The sequence below is a fragment of the Macaca fascicularis genome, chromosome 6 (genome assembly GCF_037993035.2).
Source record: "Macaca fascicularis isolate 582-1 chromosome 6, T2T-MFA8v1.1".
Classification (NCBI taxonomy): Eukaryota; Metazoa; Chordata; class Mammalia; order Primates; family Cercopithecidae; genus Macaca; species Macaca fascicularis.
This window is the reverse complement of record NC_088380.1, coordinates 122,452,313-122,464,612: the sequence shown is the minus strand read 5'-3', so window position 1 is coordinate 122,464,612 and position 12,300 is coordinate 122,452,313. Positions and strand designations below refer to the sequence as shown.

The 12,300-nt window shown below is 35.1% G+C and overlaps 1 protein-coding gene across 19 annotated transcripts in view; it reads right to left on the bottom strand.

Moving 5' to 3' along the window:
- AP3S1 (adaptor related protein complex 3 subunit sigma 1) overlaps positions 1–12,300 on the bottom strand; it is a 158,326-nt gene that overhangs the window by 125,106 nt on the left and 20,920 nt on the right. For 17 of the 19 annotated variants that reach the window (XR_012414023.1, XR_010587573.2, XR_010587572.1 and 14 more), the window contains exons 2-3: positions 9,304–9,395; positions 6,038–6,149 (exon numbers count right to left, since the gene is read on the bottom strand). The exons of the other annotated variants lie outside the window; for them this stretch is intronic. Coding sequence is in view for 13 of the 17 variants with exons in the window: in XM_073994079.1 (XP_073850180.1) it covers positions 6,038–6,149; positions 9,304–9,395 (204 nt within the window). In the remaining 4 variants the exon portion in view is untranslated. The remainder of the gene's footprint in view (positions 1–6,037; positions 6,150–9,303; positions 9,396–12,300) is intronic. 19 annotated transcript variants of the gene reach the window in all.

Here is a 12,300-nt window from a genome sequence, read left to right as displayed (position 1 = left end):
CTAAGTAATTGCCTAAAGTTATACAACTGTTAGGTGACAGAGCCAAGATTCAAATCCATACTACCTGACTCTAACACCCTGACACTCTAAACTTGACACCATGATGCCTCCTAAATGAACTGCTAAGACATCAATGAAACATGTAAATTATAAGAGCAGGTATCATCAAATTTGATACCAGGATTTGATACCAGGATTTGTCACAAATAAATAGCAACATAAATAACTAAGAATTATTATATTTGCAATTGTTGGAAATTAGACTTCTCAAGCATGAAAATAACACAGGAAAATAATTTTAGGAATCCTGCACAACTCTAACAATCTGACCCAAACTATTTTTAAAAAATTGGGGGTTGCCCAAAAATATATGAGAAACAAATCTTATTGAAAACAGAAAGTTTTAAATAACCGGGTAACACTGTATAATGTAGGAGGCAGAATTTTCCTAAAATGATCCTGGGCATTCACTTGAGTGCCTGGAAAATAAGCTCGCTAGGCCAGGGATCCCTCTTGCTCCAGCAGGAGGAACTGTACCAGAAACTCATCTGCTTCTGGGACCAGGAGTTAGTTTATCTCCAACAGGAGAGTTGCAAATTCCCATAATTTCCAAGTGCTGGACGGTTGGTTTTCCCAGGCAATTTTAAAAAACAGGTGGTACCCAAACCTACATAGCCCAAGGCTTAAACAGTATATCTGTTACCCCACCAACAAGTGTACTTTCAGGCCTACCATCATGATAGATGAGAACAATAACTGGGTGGGCCTTCATTGGCACACCACTGTATGTTCAGTCGGTCAGCAGCACCTACCTCACCATAATTTGCTAGGTGATGCTGGGAAGATCAGAGACCTTTCTTCACTTAAGGATTCTTGGCTTATAAATTTCCCCAGTGAAGACTATTTCTTATCACATAAATGTGTCATATAAAATTCATTCCAAGCCATCAAACAACATACAGGATAAACAGATTCACAAATGCTTCTAACAATGAGAAAGTCAGAAAGATTAAAAAAAAAAAACCTATTTACTTAATTCAGTTTGTGTACTAACAAAATAATATTTTACATGTCTTTCTCACAAATACATGCTTTAATGATAATGTTAGCTAAAAACCATGTTAATCATTTAGTCATGGGTTTCACATGAAATATCTTTTTTTAATGTGCACACCTACTCTGTGAGTTGGTGTTATTATTATTCCTGTTTTGTGGATGAGGAAAGTTAGGGTCAAAGAGGTTAAATAACTTGCCCAAAATTACATAGCTTGTATATGGCAGAGCTGAATGGTTTTAACCACTACAAGATAATAGATAGCTTTAATTCACAAGTCTTTTCTAACAACCTCATGTCTGTAGGCAACATGTTGAAACAAGTATACTTTACAGGTAAAAAAAAATTAAGGTCTACAAAGAATAAATAACTTGCTCAATATCATACTAACTTAGCATCAGCAGCTACGAATAAAATAATTCCTGAAAAGGTAGTCTAATGGTACTGTAATAATAACAAATGTTATATATGGAGTTCCAGTTTAAATATACATTCTAACAACATGGTCAGAACGTATCTTTCTAAACCTAAGAAAAGTTTAGCTGTTAGTTCTCAATTTTGTTATTTTTTTTTCAACTAGCTACAACTGAATAAGACTGATGCTCTGATTACTGTTATATGTGGTACAGAAAACTATAATAGAAATTTGGAATTATCCAGTGAATTTATATGCCTCCATTATCAGCTTGGCATAATAAACTAATTAAGGACAATACGACTGCTTATAAATAACTCAACCCAACATTAATATTTGATAAACTTTTATTCTCATCCTGTAAATATTTTAACACTTCCAACTTCCAATAACAATATGCTACAACAGAAAGGACGCCTTAAAAATCTAGCTATTAACTCTCAGATACATGGCAGTTAATATCACACTAAAATGGTATATATCAATAACAAAAAATGTCTACCCCTTTTTTCCAAACTTACAAGGAATTTTAAAAAAGAAACAAAAGAAAACAAAAACTGATAATTCATTTGGGTAGCTGGTGTAAATTCTGTGGAATACTGATGTAAATTCAGTACTGGTGGAATAGTGGTGTAAATTTCATATCGAATTTACTAATAATGCCTTCTCCCAGATTTTATACAAGATACAAACTCATATTTGGGACAACATATGCATACCTCAGAGACACTAACTCTCTGTATTAAAATATATGCTTCCAGTTATATGAATGGTATCACTTTAATATTTAAAATATCAAAATTATAAGCATAGGCTTAATAGTTATATGCTGAGTTTTCTTGATCTGTTCTCTAAAAGAATATGCAAGACCAAGAGGTTTTGATGTAAACTCTTGGTTTATAATTTTCCACTTTTACTTTTTACATTAAAATTGCCTTTCTCCAAACTAGAGGATGAACAAACTAAGAAAATCAGTTCTCTCTGAATAGCTATTTGATGAAACAGAAGCAGAAACAATAAGCTACTCACTTCCATCTTTGTTTATTCAACCAATGTTTTTAAAGTGACTGACTCATGTATGCTCAGTACACTCCCTCTTCAGTATTTAATGAACTGTGGTAATTGAAGGGGAAAGATCACAACCAAAGAACTTCCAACATGTTTCTGGTAGTGATAGACATAGTACCTATAAGGTGAATTACAGAAATCTTTTTTTGTGACACAATACATCAGCATGTGGTAACTCAGGGGTATTGTAAAAACAGCTCTAGCCTACTTTAGTAATAGGAAAATGACAAAGTCCTCCTGAAATCCTTTTTTCTATATGTTACCTAATATCAAAGCAAATGATCAACGTGTGAAGCATGGCTAAAAAATTTTGCAAAACACAGAAGACAGTTTCCACTTTCCATGAGTACACGACAGAATTTACTTCGGATATGACATATTAATAGCATGTTTGTTCTTTGAAAACTCCCCATCTAATCCCCTTTGGAGACAGAACTACCTTCTCATAACAAGATCAACCACAGTATCAAAATAATAATCAATGGTGAGGACTTAATCTCAGGACACAAGCATAAAATACTTCTGATTTACCTGTAGGAAAACACACATTTGCTTTGGTCTTTCTTAATTGCAATATTTGTTAAATAAGAGACTAAATTTGAAATGGTACACTTTTTCCTGTTTGTCTTCCTATAATTCCAGTGGCTAGGCTCAGGTAAGTAAAAACTGTTTTGGAACACAGTGTGCATGTCTACCACTCTCTTCAGTCATGGGTAACAGAGAAATAGAAAACACAGTTCTGCATTAATTTTTTTTCTGTAAAAATATAATGCTCTCTTGACATAAGGATAAAATGAATTAACTACTCCCCTAGGTGGGATAAACTAAGAAATGTAAGAATAAACAAAGTTACAACGCAATGCAATATATAGTCCTGATCAACCCTTCAATGTTATCAAAAGCAAGATTTGGCTTCTTTTTCTTTACTAGAAAAGCCTTGAGAAAGCAAAACAAAACTTAGCAGTGTTTCTCAAGTAGGCCCCAGGAGGAAAGTGAACATATACCCAAGGGATCTTGGGGCACCTTTCCTTCAAGCTCAAAATTTCTTTCAAGTCTCCACTTAGAGCTTTAAATATTATTAAAATTTTGTATTCTACCTCATAATATACACATGTTTACTTTCATTTCCTCATTGCCACCAATCTTCAAAACAAAGGAAAAACATATACCAGGAATATGTGCCATGATTATGTTGTGGTTTCATATAACTTTGATACCTGGCTCCTCCCAAAAACCCAGTTTAAGAATTATAGATTTAAGAGTAATGTGGCAAATGAATAGATCCATTTATCATTTATCTTCTTTTTTATTTCATTAACAATGTTTTTATTTATATTTTTTTGACAGGGTCTCACTCTGTTACCTGAGCTGGAGTGAGTGGTACAATCTCAGCTCACTACAAGCCATCCTCTCTGGCTCCCGCCTCAGCCTCCCGAGTGGCCGGGACTACAGGTGCAGAACAGCATGCCTCGTTAATTTTTGTAGAGATGGGGTTTTGCCATGTTGCCCAGGCTGGTCTCGAACTCCTGGGCTCAAGTGATCTGCTCAGCTCAGCCTCCCAAAGTGCTAGGATTACAGGTGTGAACTACCACACCTGGCCACAATGTTTCTATTTTTAAAGCCTTAGCCACAGTGCTAAGAATTTATTACCTAAGTTGTCTGCTTGGGTTAATTTCTTGTCTATTCTGTAACACCAACTAGAGCTCAAACCATGCCTCCTTCTTGATAACTTCAAAAGCCAATTTTATCTGTGTACTGGGAAGCAAGGTGCTAAAAGTGCTAGATATTTTAGGAGAGAGGAGACTGTATGAGTAGTCATCTAGAGGTATGGGAGAGTAAATGGACCGGGGAAACAGAAAATGATTCTTGGGTAGCATAAAGGACTCACTGAGCTAAAGGATCATTAATTTAAAGTGAGACTGGTAAACATGGTTACTTTTTTTTCCTCTACGTGTGTTCAGATGTATGGGTGTGGACAAGGAGTTAAGTGTACACAAGGCTATATCACTATCATGACTATGAAATTTAAGCTGGAATAAGGAAAGTAAGATCAGTAAAATCAGAGACTGAAAAAAAAATAGATTTTTAAAACAGGGTTCCAATAGGTCTAAACACTTCAAAACTGTGAAATTGAGATTATGGAGGGGTTACAGTTTAGACAAAGATAAAATATAGAAGTGGGTACATAGTGAGATGGAATGCAGGGCAAAATTTATCGGCAGAGAGGAGTTTCAGATTTGAAGACACCAGGATATTAGAAGAATTATACATATGAACAATGGAATCACCAAGAATTACAAAACAAGCAGTACTGGAATGAATGCCAGTAAACCAAGAACCATAATCTATTAGGAGACAATTTTCCATGGATCTTGTGTTTCTGCACATATTGTGAGCAGAGGCATGGACTGTCTTTGTTCTGGGCTATCTTTTTAAGCATGCTTGTGTATCAAACAGCCCTGGAAAATAGACAGTGTCTTCTTCCACAGCAAAGGATAGGTTTCCTTACACTCTTGGAAGAGACAGTCTCTTCCTTCCAAACAAGGGCAGACAAGCTTAGTATCCATTATAAAAGATTCCAGTTCCCTAAGCTTGGTGTTCCTCATCTGTCATTTAATCCATGGTGTGTGCAGGTATCATCTGGACCTCTTCATATCACCCCTTGGGAATCAGAGAATTCATGCAAGCAAATGCTGTCACTTTAGCTAAAGTTTTTGCTATTAGTAATAAGGTCCTTTGTCTCTGGCCCAGAAATCTCCTGTCTTCTGCCAGCATCCATGAAATTATGGTAGGTTAACTTCCTAGCTTGCAAGTAAAGCAAATCTCAGACACTTCACAATTCTTAACAAAATCTCCACTGAATGAGAGATGGAGATGAGTGATGACTATAACTAAATGGATAGAAGGTGGTATAGTCTGATAACATAAGATAAAATTTGGAGGTGTTTGAGAAGAAAGAATGGTCTGGAAAATGCAATGAGAAGCTAAGAGTACACCTCCAGGTTCAAAGGCAGAAAGAAGCAGGAGAGAAAATGGCTACTACCTGAAAGGGTTGCAGGTAGTATCATCAGGGAAGCAAGATTTAATTTAGAGCAAAATTAAAGTAATATTAACAGAAGAGGCTGAAGATAAAAAGAAATTTGCTGATGACTGACCTTGAGTTCCAGAGACTTTATGAAAGATTTTCAGGAAACACGGAGAGGTAGGTTTTAGGGTTAGTTTTGGATACATGTGTTAAGAAACCCACGAGTCTTGAGATCCTTGCTGTAACTTACATGAGCAAGATAAAAGGTCATGATGAAATTAGTTATGATAGTTTTAATCAGATCAAATATTTGCTTGTTTCTATGTCCTTTGACCACTTTTACCAACAAAAATATCTATTATGAAATGCTTTATTTCTTACTAACATCATTTTAGAAAATTTAGAACATATAAGTTTTTAAAAATTTAAATGCCAAACTGTTATTTAAGATAGTAAGAAGCAAGTGTTAACTTACTTGAATTAGATCTAAAATGCCAAGTTCACTTTCTGAGGAATCCACACAGAAGACAAAATATAACGTTGCATAATGTCTATAAATCAGTTTGTTGTCAGATCCTCCAATTAATCTAAATGACAAAAAAATTGTAATGTTATTGGAAACAAAATGCAAAACATTTTCATTAGCTCAAGCAAACTGACAATTTGTTTAAAAACCACTTGTCAAATGAAAGGTGACATTCAATGGCAAAGCATTTAAGTGAACTTATTCAGAGACTAGGTAAATTAAGATGGCTGTTTTCTTCAGCAATATCAAGTAAAAGAAGCCAGTGCTTAATTTCAGTTCATTCATTCATTAAACCGTTCTCTGAGTAACTACTGTGTGCCAGGTACTGGTAGTGGGGAAGGAGCAATAAACAAACATATCAGAACATCATCAGATAGTGGCAAGTGTTACACTGAGAATCAAAATACAATGATGATATATTGATGGGTTCCCTATTTCAGGCTGAATATTAAGCAAGAGTGACATTTAAGCTGAGATCTAATGATAAGGAGTTGGCTTGAAAAAAATTTAGAGAAGAGCATTTCAAGCTAAGGTAGTAAGTAATAAACGGCCATTTCATCAAGAACAAAGCATGTATGTTCAGGGAAGAGAAAAAAGGCCAGTAGATAAGAAAAGATTAGTAAATGATACAGTCAGAGAAGTAGGCAGAAATTAGATCATGGGGCATTTGTAAGTGCTTACTAGTATTTAACTCCATACGTCACAGTAAGTTACACAGCTTAAGACTGATTATCAACTAGAAAAAAAAGAAGAATGACACTTCTTAAGTTTTGGATAGATTCACCATCAAGATCTCTTCCAGAATTACATTGTTTTGAAATATAAATGCAAGAAAACTAAGCTAGGATACTAAATTCTTTAATGAAATACTTTTATTTATAATGACTGGAATTTTAGTATTTTAAAAATAATAATTTAGGAATCATTCCAAACATCTTATAATTTTCTAAATATAGTTTAGCTATTTCATAGTTAAGTTTGCAATAATGAATTCACCTTCTTAAAAGACCTCTAAACACTTAACATAATTTACAATCAAGGTTATATGAAACCAAAAGTAAACTAACATCCATCCCAACAGAATATAGGAAAATGGCATTTCTTTCTCTCTCTCTCTCTCTTCTTTCTTTTTGAGACAGAGTTTCACTCTGTCACCCAGGCTGTGACAGAGCCTGGGTGGCGCTATCTCAGCAGCCTCCGCTTCCTGGCTTCAAGCCACTAAAGTAGCTGGGATTACAAGTGCGCACCACCACACCTGGCTGATTTTTGTACTTTTAGTAGAGATGGGGCTGGTCTCGAACTCCTGAGCTCAGGAGATCTGCATGCCTAGGCCTCCCAAAATGCTAGGATTACAGGTGTGAGCCACCATGCCCGGCCAGCATCTAGTTTTTATGCAGTAAAAATAATACTAAACTTACAAGTTCTGTAGAAACAACTTCTCAAGGTATATACTACTTCTATGTCCTCTAATAGCAAAAGGAGAAATGATCTTTGACAAGAATAAAAATTTCCTACTATCCTAGATACTCCTCTAGAGAAGATATTTAATTTAAAAATATCTACATGCAATTTAAAGATTCTGAGAGTGTATTTATAGACTGTGACTGCAATTGTTCCCTGAAAGAGGTAAAAAGAACACAAATAGGAGGCTTCACTTCATTCTGAATCAGCAATTTAGTGACTATCTTAAAATTTTGCTTTACTTTAAAAGGAGAGCAAACTTCTGAAGAATATGTTTCAAAGAGGCCATTAATGCTATTAAAAGCAAGCAAAAATATTAACGTGGCAAGTATATATTTTACCTTTAAAAATATAATTTTATCTTTAAGCTATAGTATAATACTGATAAAAATTCCTGTACAGAATGCAATACATCATATACAACCACAGGATTGAGAAATCCTGTTAGTCCAAATAACTCATTTTATAGAGGAGAAAACTGAGGCCCAAGAATTTAAGGGACCTGTCCAAGAAAATCAGCCTCTTAGTAACAAAACTAGGATTAAACTAGATGTGTAGCCTCATCTCTGCTGCAATATTTGCTTTCTATTTTTTGTAAGGTTAAAAAAGAACAATCACAATTTCAAGCCACAATTTCTATTTCAAATAGCACCCTAGTTAGATTAATCAGGTTCTTACTTCTAAATGCAGTACACACTGTGCTGGGTGGTAAGTTTCCTAGGAGATAAGAAATCAAGAGGCTAGGATGAGAGGAAGTGACAGTAATGTCAAAGACAACTAAAGTTGAATCAATACAAGTAAAATTCAAAAACAGAAGCAGGTACACTTGTCTCAATTATTAAATTAGAAGCCTTGAGTTAACAGAAACATTTTTAAGTATGTATTGGACATTTAAGGACAGCATGATATAACCTTTTAGGAAACCCAAGTTAAGTGTTCCACATGATAAAAAGTAACTTATGACCATGGATTCCCTGTTATCCAGAGTATTTCTCATCCATCATACACATTAAAATACAGAAAATTCTAGGTTTCTCTGACTGATTCATGTTTGAGAACAAACTGTTTTCATGGAAGCTATTAGTTTAAAAGTATTTATTTGTAATATTTGGCAATATTCTTATTCATTTTAAAATAGAAAAATCGATTAGCTGAATTAGGTATATTTGAAAAACAGACTTCAGTATTGTAATAGTAAAATAAAAAATGTAATCTAATTTTTATGCACATTCACACAAAGGAATACTCTATAGTCATTAAAAAGAATAACCTTGTCCTAGACGTGTTTATATGCAAAGTTTTTGAACATACTGAGAACCAGCAACATGCAAATGAGCAAATAAGCATAATCTCATAAATAAAAATTTCAAGGTTGTATGTTAGTCAGCACATATACTTCATATGTTAGTCTATACAAACAATTTTCTAGAAGGATACACAAGAAATTGGGTAGAAGGACTAAAGTTGAGAGATTCTTATTTTACATTTTATACTTCCCTGTAATGTTGGAATTTTTACCATTAATATATTACCTTTATATAAAATTCCCTTTCAAAATTTTTAAGAGAGAAAAAAAGATTTCATATCTTTAAAAAATAATTCTTTAGGTTAGATTTATAGCTAACATAGGTGGCAATTAATTCACCTAATCCAATTAATCAAAATTAGAAAACTTTTACCATAAACTGATTAAACAGCATATATTTTAATCATATAGTCAAAACTTAGAAATGTCTATGAAATGCTTTACTTACAATCCTCCTTCTAGGAAATTACAAACATTTTCATCTCTCTTAGATACCAAATGGAAAGTCTCCCTGATGATTTGCTGTTGTGTATCTTCACTCTGAGGAAGAATAATTCATATATATTAGGACGGAGGGTATAGGTTTAATAGCATTTTAAGAATTTTTAAAATCAAAGGTAGTAATATGTATCTGGAAAATCCATCTAAGAGAGGGGTCCTTGGAGAAGTGACTTAAATTACACCTTACAGAAGCAAAACCCAACACTTTTTGATGAAAAAGGAAAGAAAAAACCAAGTATTTATATTTACCACTATAATAAAAGTAACATATTTCTAAGTTTCAAAAACCAACAAGAAAAAATATTAGATGAATTACACACACTGGTAAAAGGGAAACTAGATGTTAGTCAAAGCTGATTATCTTACGAATGAGTAAACTGAACCAGAAAGGTAAAGTTATAAATAGCATAGCTAATCTATATTTGAATGGAGAAAAGAAATAGAACTATGGAGCTTCCAATTAAGTTTAACCTTTACTAAATACAGACTGAGGTAAGAGTCCATATATCTTACTCATCTTTATATAAGTTGATCTAAAGCCAAGGATTGGCTCAATAAATATTTATTAAGCTGGACTAAGCAATTCATATTCCAGTAAGAGTCAGCGTCCTGACCGGGCACAGTGGCTCATGCCTGTAATCCCAGCACTTTGAGAGGCCTAGGCGGGCGGATCACAAGGTCAGGAGATTGAGACCATCCTGGCCAACATGGTGAAACCCCATCTCTACTGAAAATACAAAAATAGCTGGGTGTGGTGGCGTGTGCCTGTAATCCCAGCTACTCGGGAGGCTGAAGCAGGAGAATCGCTTGAAGCCAGGAGGCAGAGATTACAGTAAGCTAAGATCGCGCCACTGCACTCCAGCCTGGTGACAGAGTGAGACTCCATCTCAAACAAAACAAAACAAAACAAGAGTCAGTTTCCTAAACACTGCAATAGAGAACTGAACAAGATCATGAACACCAATTTCACAGGAAAGGATGTAAATGGTCCACAAAGAAATAAAAAGATACTAAACCTCAGCAGTAATTAAGTGAAATACAAATTAAAACGACGAGATAGTTCCACATGTACCATATTGGCAAAAGTATAAGAATATCATAGTATAAAATGTTGACAAAGATGTAGAGCCAAAGAAACTCTCACCTCACCAGTGGTAGGGTAAACATATAATCACTTGGGGAAACAGTTTTATTAACCAGCACTTTCTCTCCTAGATACTATTCTAAACCATATGAAACCAGTTTTTGAAGATCAAAAACAATTGAGCATTGGCAATTACACAGACAGTTGACCCTTGAACAATGTGGCGGTTAGGGATGCCAATCCCCCATGCATTTGGAAATCTATGTATAAGTTTTGACTCCCCAAAAATGTAACTTAGCTATACTTTTTCTCTTAACAATCTGTCATCGTGACATTTTAAAAGTCAAACCTCTTTCTATAAGCAACAAACCGTCCTTCGCTGGCATTAAATTCTCCAGCTTTAGATCCTTTACCTTCCTTATGCTTTATGTTATCATATAATGACTTCACTTTTTCTCAAATCATATTCTATAGGTATGCCTTTCTTACAGCATTCCTGTGCCCACATAAGAGCTGGATTTTCAATATTAGATAAAAAGGGATTTTGCAAAAGGTGCAAAGTTTTCTCACACATTGGCATAGCTATAGCTACAGATTCATGAATATTCTTTTCTTTTTTTTTTTTTTTTTTTTAGATGGAGTCTCCCTCTGTTGCCCAGGCTGGATGGAGAACACTGGTGCAATCTCGGTTCACTGCAACCCACCACCAGGGTTCAAGCAATTCTCCTGTCTCAGCCTCCAGAGTAGCTGGGATTACAGGTGCCTGCCACCATGCCCAGCTAATTTTTGTTTCTATTTTATTTTATTTTAATTTATTTCTATTTTATTTTATCAAGACAGAGTTTTTGCTCTGTTGCCCAGGCTGGAGTGTAATGGCATGATCTCACTCACTGCAACCTCCGCCTCCTGGGTTCAAGCGGTTCTCCTGCCTCAGCCTCCCAAGTAGCTGGGATTACAGGCGCCCACCACCATGCCCAGCTAATTTTTGTATTTTTAGTAGAGACGAGGTTTCACCATGTTGGCCAGGCTGGTCTTGAACTCGACCTCAGGTGATCCACCTACCTCAGTCTCCCAAAGGGCTAGGATTACAGGTGTGAGCTACCGCGTCCAGCTATAATTTTTGTATTTGTAGTAGAAACAGGGTTTTGCCATGTTGGCCAAGCTGGTCTTGAACTCCTGACCTCAAGTCATCCGCCTGCCTTGGCCTCCCAAAGTGCTGGGATTACAGGCATAAGCCACTGTGCCTGGCCATGAATTTTATTTTCTTTATGATAGTCCTTTTGCTGGATTCATTTATCTTGAAATAGTGGGCAACCACAGCCACAGACCTCTATCTAAGGTACATATCAAGCAATTTAACTTTTTCTTGTAGTGTCATGACATTTCTCTGCTGCTTGGGAGCACTTCCAACATCACTAGTAGCACGTCAAGGTTTATGATATTATAACAAACATGACAACAAATTACACAGGAATTGGGAGAAAGCACTTTTTACTGTGATGTGCAATTTACTAAAGATACAAACTGCTCACCAGGAGATGATTAGCATCACACAGCATTTTAAGCAGATTCTCAAAACACCTGAATTTACCACAATAGCAACAGAATATTGGAATTACTACAGTAGTACAGTATAAACCACAGTTAATTTTATACAGTTATAATTTAATAGTGCATCTTTCCATTTGTTTACAGTTCTCTCCACTGAGAGTAGCACCACGTACTGAGAGTAGCACCACGTACCGAGAGTAGCACCATGTCCAGTCTCTAAGTGTTTGCATAAATTTTGATACATTTTAACTTTTTATGATGGATTTGTATATATTTTATGGTAGTAAATGATAAAATAAGCTAGTATCT